This window comes from Grammomys surdaster, unplaced genomic scaffold (assembly GCF_004785775.1).
Source record: "Grammomys surdaster isolate TR1022 unplaced genomic scaffold, NIH_TR_1.0 125742, whole genome shotgun sequence".
In the NCBI taxonomy this organism is placed as follows: Eukaryota; Metazoa; Chordata; class Mammalia; order Rodentia; family Muridae; genus Grammomys; species Grammomys surdaster.
Genome location: NW_021620574.1, coordinates 1036940 through 1057798, shown reverse-complemented (window position 1 = coordinate 1057798; position 20859 = coordinate 1036940). Strand labels below are relative to the sequence as shown.

The 20859-nt window shown below is 49.0% G+C and overlaps 1 protein-coding gene across 1 annotated transcript; it reads right to left on the bottom strand.

Annotated features, from left to right (window-relative positions):
- Positions 1–466: 466 nt before the first annotated feature.
- Positions 467–15137, bottom strand: Fam186b (family with sequence similarity 186 member B). The gene is made up of 8 exons (XM_028788258.1): positions 14902–15137; positions 13772–13997; positions 12375–12557; positions 7620–9258; positions 6936–7128; positions 3916–4085; positions 3108–3293; positions 467–799 (listed from the first exon to the last, which is right to left on the bottom strand). Exons 1-8 carry the CDS (start codon positions 14995–14997, stop codon positions 643–645), a joined length of 2850 nt encoding a protein of 949 aa, XP_028644091.1. The 5' UTR covers positions 14998–15137; the 3' UTR covers positions 467–642.
- Positions 15138–20859: the final 5722 nt, after the last annotated feature.

Here is a 20859-nt window from a genome sequence, read left to right as displayed (position 1 = left end):
GTCGGGTGAGCATAGGCAGGTGTTCAGGACAGATGTATTAACTAAAGCATGGTTTCCACTGACCAGACACATGGCTGCCGGTCACGGCCTTCTGAATCCCCACTGTCTAGACCTAGACCTCCATGTCTGCATTGCTTCGTAGCCAAGGATGGCCGTGAATTCCTGGTCCTCCCGTACCTGCCCTCCAGGCACTGGGAACACAGCACGAGCCACCATGCCCTCTGTTCTTATCTTCCGAGCTGTCATGCTAATCATCAGATACTTATCTGTAGTTTATTAAACGGATTCTCTGAGTGACTGTGTGCCCGGTGCTGACAATGCCTCTGTTGTGTCGGCTTCCAGAGCCAGCGACACCACCATCTCTGATGGATGCTCTGCTTATTGTCGGATGGCCTTGGACCTAGTTCCAAAGATGAGTCGGGCGTGTGTGTGTGTGTGTGTCCTTCAGCAATGAGGCAGAACACTTTAAACCAACCTTTATTTTATTACAAACTAATAGTTTGGGGACTGAAAAAAGAAAATAGAGTTTCCCAAAGTTCTGGAACAACTTTGCAACAACCGTGTGTTTGAGGGCACCGGCCGGGCTCCTGCGTTGGAGCGAGCTGCCACGTGGTCGCTAGTAGCCCAGGAGTTTGAGAGTCACTAACTAAGGGTTGAAGTGGAAGCTGAAGTTACCCGATCCTTCTGGCTTTGTATGGATCCGGGGAGTGACTGGCTGGACATTTTTCGGACAACGTCAGCTAGCTCTTCCGAGGGTTCCTGGCATTCCTTTCTTTGGACTGCTGAAGCACTGAAAGAGCTAATACAGTTTACAAGTTGGGTAGTAACTGAGACAAGGTCCCTGCCGTCCAGCCAGAGCATGGAGACAGATCCAGAGCTGGGCTCAGACTTGACCTGAATGTCCAGATGCTTAGCTTGACATTTCTGCCAGGCTTCCTGGCTGGCTTAGCCTACGGCTCAAAGCAAAACCTTACTCCAGGCTGCTGCCTCAGCCAGCTGGGCAAGGCCATGTTCTCCTTTTCTTTCCTGAGTTTTTGCTTTTGTTTTTGTTTTGAGGCAGGGTCTCATTATGGAGCCCTGGTCCTTGGACTCAGGCCAGCCCTGAACCCACAGACAGCCTCTTGCCTCTGCTCCCTCTCCTCTTCCTTCTCCCGCTCCGCTCCTTCCTCTTCTCACCCATCTCCTGTTTTTTGTAAGCTAGAGTTCATCTGTAGCCACTTAGCTTGGAACTCGCTCTCCAGACCTGCTGGCCTTGAACTTCCTGCAGTCCTCACTCTGCCTCCTTAATGCTGGGATTACAAATGATATTCACCCCTCCCCCCAAAAGAAAAGCAACACTGGATGACCCTCACACCATAATAACAGGGCCTTACGGCAACATAGGAACCCTCATAAAGACTCTCGGAAGTCTAGCACATGGGGAGGTGACCCAGTCCAGGGCTCAGATGGAGACAGAAACAGGGCTCTGCCTCTAAACTGGAACTGTGTTAAGTCGGATAAACTCCTGCAGAGTTGTAGAAGGGGGAAGACAACTGTATTCATCTAAATCCTCTTACAAGGAGAAAGCTGTCTCTGCTGAGAACAATATTTTGATAGGTGCTTCAGCCTGCAGCTGAGATCCCAGTGGAGGCTCAGGGGTGGGCGGAGCAGCTCCGCTTGAGACATGAAAGGGATCTTAGAATTCTGCATGCTATACCTCAGAGTGTGAGGGGGAAAGACAAGAACGAACGGAAGCTGCTGTTGGGTGCTGTTCCTTGGGACTCTCTTTTCCCATCATCCTCTTCCTTTGTGTGGGTAGGCACGTGTGTGCATGGATGTGCTCATGTAGGCGTATGACCGTGTGTATGTAACATGTGTGTGAGTACATGGGCAGGTCAGCCGTAGACACTGGGTGTCTTCAGTTGCTCTCTACTGTCTGTTTTGAGGCAGGTTCTCTCAGAACCTGAAGCTCCCCAATTTGACTAGGCTAGCTAAGCTGGCCACTGAATTGCAAGGACCTACCTGCTGCACCCCCTGATGCTACAGATGTGTGCAGCCACACCTGGCGTTTCATGTAGGAGCTGGGATCGGAACTCGGGTCCTTATGCTTGGGCAGCAGGCAGTGTACACACTGAGTTGTCACCTTGGCCACTCTCTCCTTTCCTTTTTGATCCCAATGCCCTAAATGCCCCAAGTCAGGTGTAGTGTGCTCACTGGATACACTGGCTACTTACCTGGACATTCACACATGGAAAGAACAAAATGGTGGGCTCAGGTTCCCCCAGAGTCTAGGCAAAGCCTGGGCAATGCGAGAGGTACAGAAGGGGACACAGAAGGAGCTTGCCATAGTGGGTACCACCAGGAAACCTCACTGAGCAGACTCCCCCCAACCCAGGGACTTCTTTTTGTTACAGATCTTTCTTGGGATAGGGTTAATCCCACTAGCAGCAGATGAGCATGAAGTCCCTTGAAACACTCTTGAGTCTTCATTAGTGACATCTTTAAGCCACGAGAGGCAAAGGAGATAAACCTACTCTAACCAGAGATGCTGTCAACCGATCCCCTGGGTCCTGAGTCCTGCTGCCTCCCCTCTACTTTTGTCCCAGGGTGGCCTTAAACCAGAGAGCCTCCTCTCTCAGCCTCCCAAGTGCTGAGAACTAGCACTGTGTCCCCACACCTGCTCCTCAGCCTCCTCAGCTGCTTTTCCCAGTGACAGTCCTTGAAGGCAGTCAGGAAATGAGAACCACAAGTCTGGGCCCAGGCACATGTCTGTCACACAGTTCCTCGTTTCCCTTGGCCTCATTGTTCTTTGACCTGTTTCTCTAGAATAACCCTATACTAACGGCAAGCTAGGGCACCCGAGAAAGCTGTGTAAAACCCAGGAACTCCACACTGCAAGCTACTACTGTACAGGAACACCCTGTGGGCAACTGATGCAGTATTGGTTTCAGGACCTGATGATGGCCGGCGAGTGGATGAGGCAAGCAGGGTTTTGTTTCTGAGGTAGTGCAATAACCAAGACCAGGACTGGTGTCTGAGAGGGTGCCTGGGCTGTCGGGTAGAACTGGGGCAGCCTTAATGGACAGGTCTCCCCAAATCCAGTTTAAACGCCCACCCTTGCTCCTTACCGAGCCTTGAAGGGCATTGAGCTTCTGGGGAAGGAGGGGTGCTCATCCACTGCCAATAGCCTGGGGATATCTGGGTAGCCCCCTAGTTGTTCCCAGGACAGGTTTGTAGGGGTCTTCTTTTCTATGGGGTGACTCGAAGAGGCCACATCGGCTTTCCATATGGCTTCCATCTGGCTCCCTTGTTGGCTAGGAGTGGGAGAGCGCAGAGAATGAGACAAAGAAACACAGAAGGAGGCTGAGGAGTCACAGGCTTTTTAGGGCCATAAGGTCCAAGACACTGGGCCTTGTTTTCTTCCCTTCTTAAAGAGTTTGTCACCACCCCTTGTCACCACCCCCCCCACACACACATAGGCTCTGGGCCTTAGTTCCTGAGGATCCACTATTAGACACGTACCCTGGGGCTGAAGCTCTGAATCAGGTCTCACTGTGGTGGTGTTTACATGAGTCACCTTGGCTGTCCGGTGGTTCTCCATGTCTGAGCCTGAAGCCCACATGGTAGGAAGGATTGGGTTTGTTTACACGGATGGATGCTGGCTCAGTATGCTCAGGGTAGTGTACGTTGTTCCCTGTATTTTCTCAGAGTCAGTCAGGCTACTCCCCCAACCACACATTATCACACACAGAATGCCATAAACATTCTGGTTTGGGATCTGAGCACCAGAGCCAGTCAGGGTATCTGAGTAGTGGGCCTTGAAGCCAATAAGGTGTCCTCACTTGCCACTGCTTCCCCAGGCTAGCTGCCCCCTGCCCCCAGCTCCCCCTCCTCTCCCCCCCATCCTACTGCCCGTCCCTACCTGCCAATACCTACCCAGTTATCCGCAGGGGCACAGATTCCCGGTACTTGGGCGGAGGAGCTTGCTTGGTGGTGGAGCGGCTGGAGCGGGCTCTCTGAAGTAAGACTGAAGATGACTTGCTTTTTACTGGCTTTACAGAGGTGAGCACAGGGACGTTCAGGTGGATGTTCCATTCTTGCTGGAGCTAGTGGAACCAGCAGAGGGCATCAGGAAGGTGTGCAGGGAGGCCTGACTAGGATGGGTGAATGTCTTGTCTGATTGTCACTGAGCCTGCTGGGTGAAGGAGAGCCCAAGGCCCTTTTACTACAAGCCCCAGGTCCCCAGCATATGATATGTTCCTTGAAAGTCCTTCAGTTCTTATTTTCTGGGGTAGTTCCTACTTTCTCCCTTGTTGTAAAGAATCTGGACAATGGACAGAAGAGAGGAAAGAAAACGGAAGGAAGCCAGGCCCCTGTACAGGACCGACAACACTTGCGGGCAGGGCTTGAGGTGCAGAGCAGCCATGAAGCTGGGCAAGGAGCTGGGAAGCCCTCATGACATTATTTACACAGACGCTTGTCTTTTTAAAAAGGCCGCATAATATTTCAGTGTTCTTTAAAACTTGATTATTATTGATGCATGTGCACCTCTGAGCCATGGTGTGCATGCGTCTGTCAGAAGACAGCTTCATGAAGTCGGTTCTCTTTTCTACCTTTCCGTGTGTTCCAGGGACCGAACCGAGACTGTCAAGCTTGTGTGGGGAGTGCCTTTAACCTCTGAGCCATCTTTCATCACTATTCCATTTTATCTAAAGGCCGGAGTTACAGGCACTTGGCAGCAGAGCAAGGTGTTTGCACACCTCACCTGATGTAAAGAATGCTCTGACAGTTCCACTTCCCTTGTGCACACACCGTGTAGTTTAGCTTCCTGTTCCAGAGAGATTTCAGTCCACCATCATCATCATACACATAGCTGATGCAGAAGGCAGAGAGCTACACCAGAACCAGGGATGAGAATAACCTTTGGGCTCCGACTCTTAACGACATGCTTCCGCTAGCCAGATCCTGCTCTTAAAGGCTACAGGCCTTCAAAGTAGTACCACGGGCTGGACACTGAACATTCAAAACCTGAGCCTGTGGGGACATTTTAAATTCAACCATAACAACCCAGGAGAGAGATGGCTGGGTCCTGTGGGGATTCCATTTTCAGTTTCTTTAGAAACTTCCACACTGTGTCATAATGGCTGCAACCAAGTCTCTGTCTCCACCAACAGTGTTCAAAGGCTCTCTTTCATCCACGCCACTGATTGGTCTCTTACCTTTTTTTTTTCTGATGAACCCCATTTCTTCTCTGGTATACCCCAGCCCCTGCTAAGAGGTACTCCTGTGCTTTGCTACAACGTGCATGCTAAGTGGAATAACCCAGATGCAGAAAGAAGATATTGTGTGAGCTCACATTTATATCCGGAATCAAAAGGGAAAATGTCGAATATATAGAGGTACAAGATAAAACAGTAGTTACCAAAGTTGGGGTGTGGGCCAGGAAGTGGGGAGGTGTAGACCAAAGGACAGAGTAGAAGGCGTCCTTGTGGGGACCGAGATGTTCTAAAGAGAGACACTTGTGCCCCACCTTTTATCGGATACTTTGAAAAGTGGCCCCCAAGGGATTGGAACCCCCAGAAATCTCATGCGAGGGGAAGGGAAAAGCTAAAGCCCTGGTGCTGGAGGAGGAGGAGCTCGGCTCCCAGGAAGAGATTTCATACAGTGCTGATGACCTAAGACACAGGGTATAGCAGAGCACCCATGGTTCCGTGATGCGATGGGACCACATCTTGATTAGAACTGTGAAGCTTTATAGACCTTGCACCCTCTGTTTAGACATACACCTCATGACAGCACCCCAGATGACTACCGATCACTAGACCCTCTCGTTTGATCCTTCCCCCAGTGTGGCCACAGTGACCTTTCTCTGCTTTTCACTATGACTTTTTCTTTAAGGGGCATCTCAAGGGTGAACAGTTGAGAGTCTAGCTTGCCAGGGCCGCCAGAGACCAGGCTTGCATCCTAAAGGCTCCTGTAAGAGACAGTGAGTATAGAATGTATACGTACAGTATGGGCTATACTTAACCACTGTGGATTGTATTTAAGATTTTGGATAGATAGATCATAGCTACTTTTGCCACAGAGGGAGAACGGGTCATTACCTGAGATGAGTGGTGGCTGGAGACCTGGCCGAGCCTACTTGGGCTTCCATGAGTAGACAGCCTATCAACTGGGGTCCCGGGGTGGGGGTGGGGATGGGGGAAGACACTCTCAGTGCCTTTTGGACGGCTGGGAAGGGACCTGCCATGAAACCCTGCTGACCTATGTTCCATCCCACCACCATGGCAGGGGACACGCATGCACAACAAATAAAGTCATTTTAAAAAAGAGACGAGATGCTTTTAGAGGGCTGGAGAAATGACTCAATGGTTATGAGCACTGGCTGTTCTTCCAGAGAACCCAAGTTCAATTCCCAAGCACCCACACGGCGGCTCACAACCCGTCTGTAACTCCAGTTCCAGGGGATCCGACACCCTCACACAGACACACATGCAGGCAAAATTGCTAAAGCACATAAAACTAAAATGAATCAGTAATTTAAAAAGAGGCGCTGTTAGACGCCTCGACTCCCGTGTAAGTTGCCCTCCCCTATGTTCTTTGTTAGGAAGTGCCTGGAGGAAGGACTCCAGTAAACCAAGGAAGTGAGTCAAGGAAGAATCCAGAAGCAAGGGCAAGACTGGGCCTCTGCAAAAGCCACAGCCAGAGCTGAAGGGGGCAGGGGAGAACCCCAGTGCCAAGAGAGTACAGGGCTCTCATTCTCCCAGGCCTGAAGGAGCCTTCTTTTCTGCGGCTTTCTGAAGGGGCCTTCTCCCATGCCCTCTGTATATCACATACTGGGTATTGCCTTCCCTCACTCCAGCCCAGAGATCTCTCGCTGTCCCCTCATTTCCCATCACCCGACAACCCCCACTCTGTCCCCGCTCACTGAACAGGTGCCGGGGCAGGAGACCCACCTTAGGGAACATGGCCACCATGCTGTGCAGGCACTCCTGGTGCTTCTCCTCCAGGTCTTTCTGCTTGTCTGTCCAGGCCTGCAGCCTGAGGTTCTGCTGGCGGTCAATGTTCTCCAGGAACATATAGAGGTTCTGGGCCTTATAGGTGATTCTTGTTTGTCGAATGGCTCCTATGTGTTTGATCACGTCTTGTCTGGGAAGAGAGAAGAGACTTAGGAGTAGAGAGACTTCCTCTTCCCCCCCCCCATGTCAGTTGACTAGACAGACACCGCCATTTTGTTAATTCTTGAGAGGGGAGTGAGGAACGGATCTGTGGGAAGGAACAGAAAGGTGGTGTGCGTGGAGGAACCTCAGGGCTGGAAAGGCAGAGTCAAAGCAAATGGTAGGGACCATGTTGAACAAAGGACAGGAACATGGGAGGTGCACATAGGGAGAGTGGGTTTGGAGGGAAGGCCCACTAGAAGAAAAACGACATACAGATGCCTTACCTCCTGCACCTTCAAGGGTTGCCCAGGGCCTGACACCAGCCTTTGTGAGTCCCCTTTCCTAGGAGACCTGGGGGATTCCCCTCATGGTTTCCTGCCCACATTCCTTTATCTCTCTCCTGGGTTTTAGCTCCACCCTAATTTGCAATGGGCGAGGGTGGGTCCTGGGTGGGAGCCAGGTGGCCGCTGGGTCACCTACCGGAGGCTCTGGAAGCGTCTGTAGTAGATGTACTTCCTGCATAGGTACTGCAGCCTGAGGATGCTCAACTCCATGGCGACGGCAGTGACCTCCAGGGCTTTGCTGCGCAGGTACTGTGGCAGGGACAGCTCTGATTCCGAACCACCCAGGAGCTGCAGGTTCTTCAGCTGGGCCTCCATGTCTATATGGTAGACCTTGTCCTTAGGTGTCCCCGGGACTTTCTGCAAAGAGGCGGCCCGGGTCACCTTTCGGATGGATGTCCCAGTGATGGGGAAGGAGGCACATTTCTTGGGCTTAGCAGAAACCTGGCGGGTCCGTGGTGTTTGCACAAACTCAGCTGAACACAGGGTCCTCTGGATCCCCTGCCCTGGGGACGTGAGTATGTATGACCTACTTTGACGGGCAGACTGGGCCCGGCAGTGAGGAGTCGCCGGTACTGATTCTGACTTCTCCAAGTTCTTCCACCGACTGGTGGTTGTGAAGATCATCTTCTCCGAGCTTGCTTTCTGCTCCTTCCTGGGGCTCTGCTTCTCCTCTTCTGGCTGGGTAAGTCTCTGCCACTGCTGCCTGGCTGCTGCCTCTGCCTCCCACTGCCGCAGCTTCTCCTGGTGCTCCTGCTCCAGCAGGGCCCACTTCTTCTGCCGCTGGAGCCACATCTCTTCCTCCTGCAGCCATTGCTGCCTCCTTGTCTCCCAGTTGAGTTCTTCCTCCCAGTGCCCCATGTGGCTCTCCAAAAGCATCCTCCTGGTGCTCCCCGGGGACAAGGACTTCTCAGGATAGGACTTGCTTTGGACTCTCTCCTGCTCTTGGATGTGGTCCCCCTGATCTTTGCCTTCCTTGTCTGCTAGTTTTTCCCATTGTGTAGGAATCTGAGGGAACCCTGAGTGAAGCAGCACAGGCTCCAGGGGCTCTGTGCGGTCAGTGAACACGTCCTTCGTCCTCAAATCTGTGGCCATGCCGGAGAGTGGCTTCGGTGGGGCTGCAGGTATAGTGCTGCTGTCCCAGGCCTTGGTCAGGAGACTTGGGGAGAGAGCTGAAAACACCTGTCCTTCCTCCTTGGGCTCCTGCTTGTCCTTCTCCAGGACTGTACCCGCCTCTGGAAGGGTCTCTTTTTCAGGGAGTTCCAGATCATCAAGAAAAGCCTTGGCTGGTTCTGCTGGCTCACCAGGCATCTGAACCGTCTTCAGCTGGAACTCTAGGGCATGCTTTATCATGAGGAGGTTGTGGTATTTATCCCCCAGAGCCTTTACCTGTTTTACCAGCGCATCCCTTTTGCTCTCAAGGACTTGGATGGATTTTTGGAACTGCAGCCTCTGGGAGCTAAGCTCTTTGTTCATCTCTACCTGCAGGTATTTGTACTTTGTCTCCAGACTCTTGTTCTCCTTGTGCTGGAGGATCAAGGCCTTGTTGAGGTTCTCCACCACAGTGGACATGTACCTGATGGCCTTGATCTCCCCTTTGTTGAACATGGTGGAGTCAAGGAGCTCCTGCAGCATAGACCTCACCTCTGAGACGTTCAAGCAGGTGGTGTTCTTGTCCTGGAGCATCTGCTCCGGGCTCAGTGGCTCAGGGAGGAGTCCCCGTTCCTTATTCTGTGGGCTTTTCTTGTGCCAATCCTGCCAGAAGTTATGTTTGGACACTGGAAGAGACGGAGAGGAGAAAGGCAGCATACTCCCATCAAGAAGTGACAAGGTACTGGGAGAGATGGACTGACCCTTCGGACCCTGCAGAGCCAGGATGCTCAGCTACCCCTCTCTGGGTTGGGCAAGAGCAGGGAGCTGGCCCTGTGAGCCAGAGAGGGGTTATGAGGAGACACCTCTGCTGAGCCTGATATTGCCCAGAGTGTAGCCTTAGGTCCTACCAACAGCATAGCACCTGCAGAGCCCACAGGGGCCTGGCATAGTGTGTCAGGCTCTACTCAGTTCAGCCTTCTTCCTAACAAGGCGTTACCTTTCTAACCGTGTTTGGCTCCTTAATGTCAACTACCCAAACCTGTCAGGAGCCTCCTTTCCTTTTTCTATCCCCTCTGTCCTGGGCCTGTAGAGAATCGATAACGACTGTTCACGTGTTGTTATGTTTTAGTAGTTGTCTTTGCCCACATTGGGGGATCGCTTGGACTGTCACCCCAAGAAAGTAAACTAAACAGAGATTGTGTATACTGTGTGCGACCCCCAGGGACAGATCTCAGCTCTTCCAGGGCTGCCCATGGCTGTACATCTTTGTGCCCACTCTGTGTGGGACTGATGGGATGACCATTTGGGAGCGTCCTCTCAAACGTCACTGGCAAAGAGAACAGTGGGTATCTCTGGATGCGAGGCAAGAGGGCGTATGGAGCTTACGTGATACTGAGCTCAGTCTAGCTCTCACTGTGTCAGAAGAGTCATATGACCCTGGGGCTCAGAAGTCTGAGACCAAGTCACTTGGATCCGAATCTAATTTGTACCGTGTGCCTTGGGTACATTTCCTAACTTCCTAGTGCCTTAGTTTCCTCACTGGAAAAATGGGAACAACCATAGATTCTAATTCTTGGAATTCAGAGTGTACATATTTAAGCCCATGGATGATAGCCCTACAGTAAGTGTTCAATGAATAATCCTCACAAGCCGGGCAGTGGTTGCTTTGATCTCAGCATTTGGAGGCAGAGGCAGGTGTATATATGTGAGTTCAAGGCCAGCTCTAGGTCTACACAGAGAAACCCTGTCTCGAAAAACCAACCAACCAACCAAACAAACAAGTTTACACTCTGTAAGGTCAGGTTTCAGTGAAGCACTTGCTCCACTTGCTGTGCAAGCATACCGGCCTAAGTTTAGATCCCCGGCACCAACGTAAAAAGCTGGACATCCTGGGCATACCTATAATCTCACTGTCCAGTTACCAGGGAGGCAGAGACAGGAGCGTTCCTGGGCTTGCTGGTCAACCAGCCCAGCCCATTGGAGAGCTCTAGGGTCAGGGGAGATTGTCTGAAAAAATAAGGTGGAGAATGATTGGGAAAGATGCCCAGTGTTAATCTCTGGCCTACACATAATCACACACCATACAAATTGGCACTCTGGTAAGAAAACAAGTATAGAAATAACTGCACTTCAACATACATCATAGTAAAGATTGTGGGTCGAGTAGTCTCCATTTTCTATCTTCTTCCTCCTGTAACATTCAACCTATTTTATTATTTTATTTTATTTTATTTATTTATTTATTTTGAGAGAGAGTCTCTCTACATATAATCCTGGCTGTCCTGGAACTCACTATGTAAACCAGCCAGGCTGGCCTTAAACTCAGAGGCCTCTTGCTTCTGCATGCCGAGAGCTGGGATTAAAGGTGTGCGCCACCATGCCCAGCTTCGATGTCACTTCATTATCCAAGAGCATCCCTGGAAATCCTAACGTGAGCTACTGTTTATTAAGCTAAGAACATTCCGGGCACGGTGTCTGACGTCTCATAGCTCATGCACCCTTCCTCCCAACTCTGAAGAAACAGGCTCATAGAGAGAGAATAAAGGGGCTTGAGACGGCTCAGTGGTTAAGAGCACTGACTGCTCTTCCAGAGGTCCTGAGTTCAATTCCCAGCAACCACATGGTGGCTCACAACCATCTGTAATGGGATCTGATGCCCTCTTCTGGTGTGTCTGAAGACAGCGACAGTGTACTCACATACATAAAATAAAAATAAAATCTTTAACAATGAAAGACAGAAAGAAAGAAAGAGAGAAAGAAAGAGAGAAAGAAAGAAAGAAAGAAAGAAAGAAAGAAAGAAAGAAAGAGAATAAAGATGCCCCACACAGAATAAAATCCACACAGCCCCAAAGCGCCAGAGGTGGGATTCAAACGGAAATCTGCCTCACTCCGCAGCCCGAGCTCTTGACTGAGACTAACCAAAGCAGGGGACTGGCTTTTGTCACTATTTGTGGCCCCCTCTGCTCTTCGAGCTTCAGGGCTCTTATCTACAAAATTCAGGAGGTACTCTTAGGTCAATTATAGAGTGGATGGGAATACAATTTCCAAGAGTTAGCCAGGCTGGTGACTGACCACCTTAGAAGAATCCAGAATTCTCTAGAAGGCTCTAGGGGGACTTCCAGTTGAAGCTTACCAAACCCTGGCTTGAGCTGGGTTTTGAGTGAGAACAGGGTGCCTTCAACTTCTACCTATAAACCGCAGCTTCCCTGGCGTTCAGGCCTCATTTCCCAAAACTCCCATGAGGCCACAGCTCCAGGAAGCATCGGAGGCCTCATTTTTAGTTCATTCCTACTATGTCTTAAAAAAAACAAAAAACAAAAAAACCTGTCTTTGTCTGTCTGTCTGTTTGTTTTCTCTGAGGCAAGGTTTCTCTGTGTAGCCTTGGCTGTCCTGTAAGTCACTTTATAGAACAAGTTAGCTTCGAACTCAGAGATGAGCTCAGAAATCCACCTGCCTTTGCCTTCTGAGTGCATGGGTGTTTTTGGTCTGTGTACCGTGTGCACGCAGTGCCTGTGGTGGCCAGAAGAGGGCGTCAGATCCACTGGAATCGGAATTACAGAGAGTTGTGATCTGCCGCTGGGTGCCGGGAATTGAGCCCAGGTCCTCTAGGAAGTCAGCCTGTGCAGTGAAGCTCAGAACAGCTTTGGGATCAGCACGGGTCCGTTACCCCAGCTCTACACCCCGGCTTCCCGCTCGCTCTACGGTCTTCTGCATGTGTGTTATGGAGGATGACCAGGAGCCCCGGAGACGGCATCCAGCCCATCCCCGCCCAGCTCTTCTCCCGGAAACTCCAAGATCCTACTTTGTGCCTTTTTCTTTTGGTCTTCGATGAGAGTCGAGCACAGAGAGATGAGAGATTCGATGCCTCCTTTGGTGGCGATAAGGGAGAGAGGCAACACCTTCTCTATCACCTCGATCCATTCGTCTAGGGCTTCCTCTTCCTCCGAACTCCTCCCGTTCTTTATCTCATACGTCAGACTGTCACCTGGACGGGGTGGGGGTCAGGCTGAGAACAGAGTGTCCTCTAGGGACCCCCACGTAGCCCTACAGCACAGGGGGGTTGCAGCAGACCTGAGGGTGGAGTCATTTCATTGTGCACTGGCTATCAGACAGCTCACTTCCTTGAGCCTCATTCCCTTCCCTGCAGAAGGGTTGGAGGAGGACCTGATGACGTAATACTCGTTAATGACTGACGTGAAGCCTGCCACGTAGACATGCGGTAGGCATGAGACAGTTTTGCCTAAGTGCAAGGCCAGCCATGTTAATCTACGCCAGTGGCATAATCTAACATCTGGGCCACTAAGGGGATTAAGTGTGATCAACAGTTTTCTTTCTTTGTCCGCTCGCCTGAGGAAGAGTCTCAGTATGTAGCCTCAGTCAGTGTGGGTGTGTGTGAAGTCCAGAGATCACAGTGGACTGCCTCCTGTCACTGAACCTGGAACTTACCATTACTGCTAGACAAAGCTGCCAGATGCAGTGCTGAGGGTGTAGGCACAGACTGCCGCTCTCAGGCTTTTGTGTAAGTTCTAGGAGTCTGAACTTAAGCCCTCAAGTCTGCAGAGCAAGCACTCACCCACTGTGCTACCTCCTCAGCCCCGTGTGTGGCAATTCATTTGACTGGCTTGATGGATGGCGCACCTCGGGGCAGGGGCATTTCAGAGGTGATCACAACAGGAAGTTCTGACCTAAACATCGGATTAACCCACTGATAGATTCAAATTTAGGTGGGCTGTTGGGAGATAACAGAAGTGTAGAAGGTAGGACCAAGTTGGGGGTTGTGGGTCACGGACAGGGGTCGGAGATGGGTCATTGTGGGGTGCTTCAAATGGTCTGTCCTACCCCTGGCCTCTTCCTGTTCTCTGCTTTCTGGTTGCATGAATGGAGCAGCCTCCTCTGGCACAATCCCCAGGATTCGCTCTCACTATGAGCTAGGTGATAGGGTGAAGAGACCGTCACTGACACCTCTGAAGCCACCTTTACCCTTCCTCTCTCTCGGTTACTTGTCAGAGCAACAAAAGACCAACTGGCATAGCCCTTCTGGGGCATGCCATGACACGAGATTCCCTCACTGGGGAAGAGGAGTTTCAATCTGCCCTTCGATGTCCGAGGCCACCACCACTACCCCCTCCTTGCAAGTGCTGATTAGGTGGAGAGACCTGAGCCACCAGCTCTCTGGACACAGCAAGCCCACACACTCACCCCATTCACCCAGCCAGCGGAAGATCTCATACAGGTGCTTCTCTTTAGTCTGGGCGTCTTTGGAGAAGGAGGCAATTTTCTCCAGCAGGATGAACCTCTTCTTTCCTTTCTGCTCTGGCTGGTGAGGCTTTGGCCTTTCTTTTATATCATATCCCAGTTCTTCCTGGAAGCGATTGATGGCACAGTTGACATTGTCCAAGATGTCTGAGAGCTGGGTGGAAATATCCTACATGGGGCGGGGCAGCAGATGGCAGAGGTTAGGAGTCCGTTGGAGTCTCTTAGAGGCCGTTCATTGCCCATGTTCTAAGTCGTGTAACTCTGGGTCTCAGGGCTTTCTCTCTGGTAAGGTAGAGCTTGCCGTAGTACTTCATGCCATGGGTTTTTTATGAGAATAGCATGATTTGATATTGTAAAGGGTTTAAAACTGTGCCCAGAACACAGAGAGAGCATCTTATTGTTATCATTTTATTTTTTTTAAGCTCAGTGACGCTGAAGAGCCACAGCCCTTAGAATTTCAGAACTTGCTGGAGACATCTGGAATTTCACAAGGACTCAGAAGCCACATGGATTAAAAAAAAAAAAAAAAGGTAAACCCAAAGAAACATTGGATAAAAGGTTCGCGAGCAATGAGTCCTTTGCTGTCCTGTGTCCACACTCACTCTCCTCCTTGCAAGTGCTGCCTCAGGGGGAGAAAAACACTGAGCACAGCTGCAGCAGAACCTCGTATCTAGAGTGATCTGAGTCTCTGGGCATTACCCCAAGTGTCTCCAGGGCAAAATTTAGGGGATTCTAACAGTCTGTCAACACAGAGTCTGAATTTTAAAAATTTACCCCTGCACAAAACCTTTTTGTATCTGTCGCTAGGTGCTGTCCAGGAGCCTCCTGCCCACTTACCTCGGTGCTGTGACTCTACAGCCCTGCCTTACAGAGGTGGCTGGTCTCAGCCTCCCCTGCAGAAGTCAGATACAGGATGTGGGCATTCCAAACTCACCTGTCTGCAAACCCGGCTTGTCAAGTATCCCAGGACCCCCAAAGGCCCAAAGGCTGGAGTCTTGTGTAAACGAGAGATCAGTCCCCAGCCTCTACATCAGACCCTAACAGAAGGGTAGTTTCCTCGTCTCTGGGGTTACCTCCTGAGTCCGAATTAGCTGGGCAGTCTCAATCTTTGAGATAATAGCCTTGACTGATGTGGGAGTCACCAAGTGTGGGGGGTTGTCCTTCTCCATTCTAGATAATTCTTTCAGTCCGAAGATGCCCTGTGTCTCTTGTACACAGGCCTGAACACACAGTATGGGCAGCTTTGGGGGCTAAGGGCCCAGGGAGGTTCCCAGGTACCCTCTGCCCAACCACAGCTCCTCAAGTAACTGCCAGACACCAGGTTCCAACTGACTCCTTTTTCCCCAGTGACATCATCAGTCTGACTTAAAGAATTAGAAGATTAAACTTCCTGCCGCGGAGCTGCATTTCACCCGTTACTGCCGTCATCTCTACTTGACTTGTTTGTTTGTTTTGCTTCACCATTAAAAATCATGTTCCCAAACTAACAATCAATGGCGAAAAATAGGAAGAAAAGCAACTAGGAAACATGACTTCCTGCTGTAGTTTAGATCTCGGTTCCCCAAAGATCCGTATGTGGAAGGTTCTGGTCCTCAGCGTGGTGCCGTGGTGAAGTGGTGGAACATTTGAGAGGTAGGGCCTTAGGATACTGTGCACTCTTGAGGGGCATCGTGGGGCTCCAGCCCTTCCCTCTTCCTCTCTTCCTGATGCTCGGTTTTACTCCCCCACATCGGAAACAGAAGGGCTCTTTGATATGGCTGTGATTTCTAAAATGGTGAGCCAAATAGCATTTTTTTTGTTTGAGTCAATTCTATCAAATGTTTTGTTATAGCATCAGAAGGCTGACTAGACACTTTTCTTTCTCTCTTTCTCTCTTTCTTTCATTCTTTCTTTCTTCTAAAAGATTTTTACTTGTTATATATATATATATATATATATATATATATATATATATATATATATGTATATGTATATATATGATGACTACACTGTAGCTGTCTTCAGACACACCAGAAGAGGGCATCAGATACCATTACAGATGGTTGTGAGCCACCATGTGGTTGCTGGGAATTGGACCTCTGGAAGAGCAGTCAGTGCTCTTAACTGCTGAGCCCTCTCTCCAGACCCAACTAGACACTTTTCTGAAGGGAACATTTGACTTTAAGATCAGAGCCAATCAACACCTGAATGAGAATGTGTTTGCTTTTGCCCCAAGGCTCAAGGCTCAGTCAACACTCCTAACTGGTTAAAGTTGATAATCATGCAGGAGGGTTTTTTTTTCTCTTCTTTGAACATTGCTGTATGTTTGGGACTTAGAACTGTACCTGGCACACACTAGGGCACTAAGCACTTACTGAATGAATGGACATGAAGTGCAGGTTCATAGACATGAAAATTTTTCTCCCTTGTCACCAAAAATCCCGCCGTCTAATAGGTAACAAATGAAACATCGTAAGTTGTTTTACCCACTTGTGACTTTTACCTGACACTCAACTGACTTTCACCATACTTGTTCACTAAGGCAGTGATAATTCTTCTATGGCTTATTCACTCAGCAAACACTCACCTATGGTAATATTGCAGGTGCTATGCCTGCGGCTACATGCTGGCAAAGCAGAAATGAGTAAGCCCCAGGCTGAGACTCTGGTTAGTGGATACTTATTTACCTTTAAATCGGCTCTGCATGGTCCTTTAATCCTTCATGATTTCAGAAATCTCATAGCTTGTAAATTATTTTTAATTTGATCATGTTTGATTTTTTAAAATTTAGCCTCTCTCAATTAGCACTGAGGATCAGATACAGACCCATGCTAGGGCCATACTCTACCGCTGGACACATCTCAACCCTGGATGACTTACCCTTACCAGCATATCTAAGCCAGCTAAGGCACTGAGGGTGATGGGACACACCTAGGTATAGCTGGAACAGTGGAGTTAGGATTCTAACTTGGTTTCTTTATTCCAACTCCTTCTCTGGACTCTCACTCTGATTTTTTTTGTTGTTGTTGTTTTGTTTTTGTTTTTTGAGACAGGGTTTCTCTGTATAGCCCTGGCTGTCCTGGAACTCACTCTGTAGACCAGGCTGGCCTCGAACTCAGAAATCCACCTGCCTCTGCCTCCCAAGTGCTGGGATTAAAGGTGTTCGCCACCACCGCCCGGCCTTCTCTGGACTCTCATTTCCCCACTCTCATCCTCTTTATTTTCAAGTTGAGCCACACTGATGAGTAGTCTGTATATAAATAATCTAGGCAAGCCAATTAAAAATAGAGAGTATATGATTTGATTAAGAAAAGCTCAAGACACATCAATTCAGTGTATGAAATACACACGCTGAGGTTCTGGGCTCCTTCCTCAGACTGAGCACAACTTACCCAGCCCCAGCCTTTCTGATAAAAGTATGGTGGTGATGCCTTTAACTAACCCCCCCCCCAACTCAGAGGCAGAGGCAGGTGGATCTCCATGGGTTCAAGGCCAGCCTGGTCTATGTAGTGAGTTCCAGGATAGCTAAGGCTACATACGGAGACCCTGATGAGACAAAGGGAGAGGAGAGGGCCTAAGACTCAAACCGTACACCACTGACCTGGAACTTTAGGTTTAAAAGGCACACACTGCTGGCTGTGGTGGCACATCTTGCAATCCTAGCTGAGGAGGCAGAGGCAGAAAGATCAGGAATGCATGGCCATCCTTGGATCTCTTTTCAAGGCTGGGCTTTGTGACAGATTCTGTCTTTAAGAAAGGGAGTTGTGGGTTAGGGGACATGACTGGAGAGATGGCTCAGTGTTTAGGAGCACTGGCTGCTCTTCCAGAGGTCTTGAGTTCAACTCCCAGCAACCACATGGTGGCTCACAGCAATCTGTAATGGGATCTGATGCCCTCTCCTGGTGTGCATGAAGACAGAACACTCATTGTCTTAGTTTTCCACTGCCGTGAACAGACACCATAGCTAAGTACCTCTTTTAAGGGACAACATCTAATTGGGTCTGGCTTACAGGTTCAGAGGTTCAATGTCCAGACATGGCAGCGTTCAGGCAGGCACTGAGGGAGGAGCTGAGAGCGGAGAGTTCTACCCCTTCATCCAAAGGAAGTCAGGAGCAGACTGTCTTCCATGTGGCTAGGAGGAAGGTCTCAAGAGCCCACCCCCACAGTGACACACTTCTTCCAGTAAAGCCACACCCACTCCAATAAGGCCATACTTCCTAAGAGTGCCATTCCCAGCCAGGCAGTGGTGGTGTACACCTTTAATCCCAGCACTTGGGAGGCGGAGGCAGGTGGATTTCTGAGTTCAAGAGTTCAAGGCTAGCCTGGTCTATAGAGTGAGTTCCAGGACAGCCAGGGCTACACAGAGAAACCCTGTCTCGAAAAACAAAAACAAAAACAAAAAAGAGTGCCATTCCCTGGGCCAAGCATATTCAAACCACCACACTCATATCCATAAATAAATAAATTTTTCTTTAAAAAAAAAAGAAAAGAAAGGGTGCAGAGAGGACTGGACTGATGGCTCATGGTGTGTGTATGTGGGGAGAGATTAAAACATTTGTATAAAGGTTTTACATAGTAGGGAGATAAAATATTTTCTTTTTAATTTTTATTTACTGTATGAGTACTCTGCTGCATATACAATAACAGGCCAGAAGAGGGCACCAGATCCCCTTATAGATGGCTGTGAGCCACCATATGGTTGTGAGAATTGAACTCAGGACCTCTGGAAGAGCAATCAGTGCTCTTAACCGCTGAGCCATCTCTCCAGCCCTGAGATAAAAATATCTTAATTCATCATCATTAAAGTTTCACAGTGTTCTGCAGAAGAGATTACTCTTGTTTTTTGAGATCAGGTCTCCAAGCATTGGAACTGTGAGGGTGACCCACCAAGCCTGGCGTTTTACATTGGTTCTGTGGATCAGTTGGGTTCTCATCCTTACAAAGCAAGCACTTTACAGAGTGAGCAGTCTCCCTGTCTCAAGGTTTTTGTTTTTCACTGCATAAATGGAAAAAAAAACCAGGAAAACAAACCTACTATTTTAAAACTTTATAGCTGGGAATGTGACACAGTGGTAGAGCATTTGTGTAACATGCACAAGGCTTCTCTCTGTCTCTGTCTCTGTCTCTGTCTCTGTCTCTGTCTCTGTCTCTCTCTCTCTCTCTCTCTCTTTAAATGAATGTTAATAAAATTGGAGCGAAAAAAGATTTTGGAGAGAAAATAATTAAATAAAACACAATCACTAAATACCTAGTAGTTTTCAAGACAGGTTATTGCAACCTGAAACAACTAAGATGTTATAAAATTATATTCAGAGCATACGTGAGAACAATAAACTTAATGTGTTAAAAAAAAAATACAAAAGAATGGCCGGTAAGCCAGGGTGCCACATGCCTTTACTTCCAGCACTTGGGAGGCAGAGGCAGGAGGATCTCTGTGAATTTGAAGCCAGCCTGGTGGTCTACAGAGCGAGTTCCGGGATAGCCAGGGCTACACAGACACAGAGAAACTTTATCTCAGACAGAGAAAGAAAGAAAGAAAGAAAGAAAGAAAGAAAGAAAGAAAGAAAGGAAGGAAGGAAGGAAGGAAGAGAGAAAGGAGGAAGGAAGGAAAATGAGGGTCACCCCAGTGACTTAGCAATAAAGGCTCCTGCCACCAAGCCTGACGGCTTGAGCTTGATGCCACGACTACACACAGAGTAGAAGAAGAGAAAGGATTCCACGGCTTGTCTATGGAGCACACACGCTAACATTCACACACAAATAAATTAATAAAAAAGTGAAAATGCAAATAACACAAAGTAAATGAGCAAGATAAAAAGCAGACAACGATTAATCCCAGGAAATAATGAAAATTTGTTTAGAAACCGAGTTGCATCAGCTTCCTACTCGGCTCAGCTCTGGAGAGCAATCACAGCGTTGTAAGAACTGATTATTAGACAAACAAAAAAAGTATTACAGAGTGAATTTTGCAGATAGATATGATAAATGATATACAGCTTATGAGAAGGGAAAGGGAATGAGCTAAATCCTTACATCTGCCCCCGTTATTCCTGGGGCTGAGGCAAGACTGAAAATCAATATCCATATACTAAATATTTCAACACTGTAAGCCGACAAACTGTTAAGTAAAATACATTCTAAAACTTAATTTCATAAAAATGTACCTGGAAGGCCAGGTTCTAAGTTAGAGTTTTGGGACCCTGCAGAATTCTGCAGTAGCAAATGGAAGTGCCCAGCCCCTGGCCCTGCTCCATTCTTTCCTTTCCGCTCTTATCTGTGTCCTGCCTTGAGAGAACCTACGTGGGGGCAGTGACCTCTGGTCTATGCTGAGCCCCTCTCTGCGAATAGGCGCCCTTGTTATTCCTCAGGCCTGGGGATGCCCACATCATCCGCAAGGTCTCTCTGTATGGGAGATGGTCCAGGAAACAAACTGGGTAGGCAATTCTCCCATCTCTTTGAATGTCCGTCAGAATATGATCAATAAGGGAATAGTAGCTTTGGGTCAGGATATCTCCTTGGATTCCTTTCCCAGTGACAAAGAATGAAGCTGAAAGAGGGACATAGATACAGCTAAACAACAAACAAACAAACAAACAAAAACAATGAACCCAAAGCAAATCTAAAACAACAGCAAAAGAACCACTAGAAGTGAAAATGGCTGTCCCCAGGGAGAAGACAAACAAGGCAAGCGAGGGTCTTGAAACATTTCATACATACATTTGCCTGCTCATGCTATAATCCCGGATCTTGGGAGGCAGAGGCAGAGGCACAGACAGGAATGTGACTTCGAGGCTAGCCTAGGCTACCTTGCTAAATTCCTACCTAGGCTAAATTCCAGGTCTATGTGGGCTACACAGTTACACCCTATCTCAAAAAAACCCAAAAAAACCAAAGCCCCTAAACCACATGGTAACAGCAAAACCATGCTTCCACTTCCATGCTTTTGTGGGTTCCCTCTCCCTCTCCTTCTCCCTCTCTGCCTCCCCTCCTCCTCTCCCTCCCCCTTCCTCCCTCTCTCCCTCCTCCTCCCTCCCTCTCCCCCTCCCCCTCCT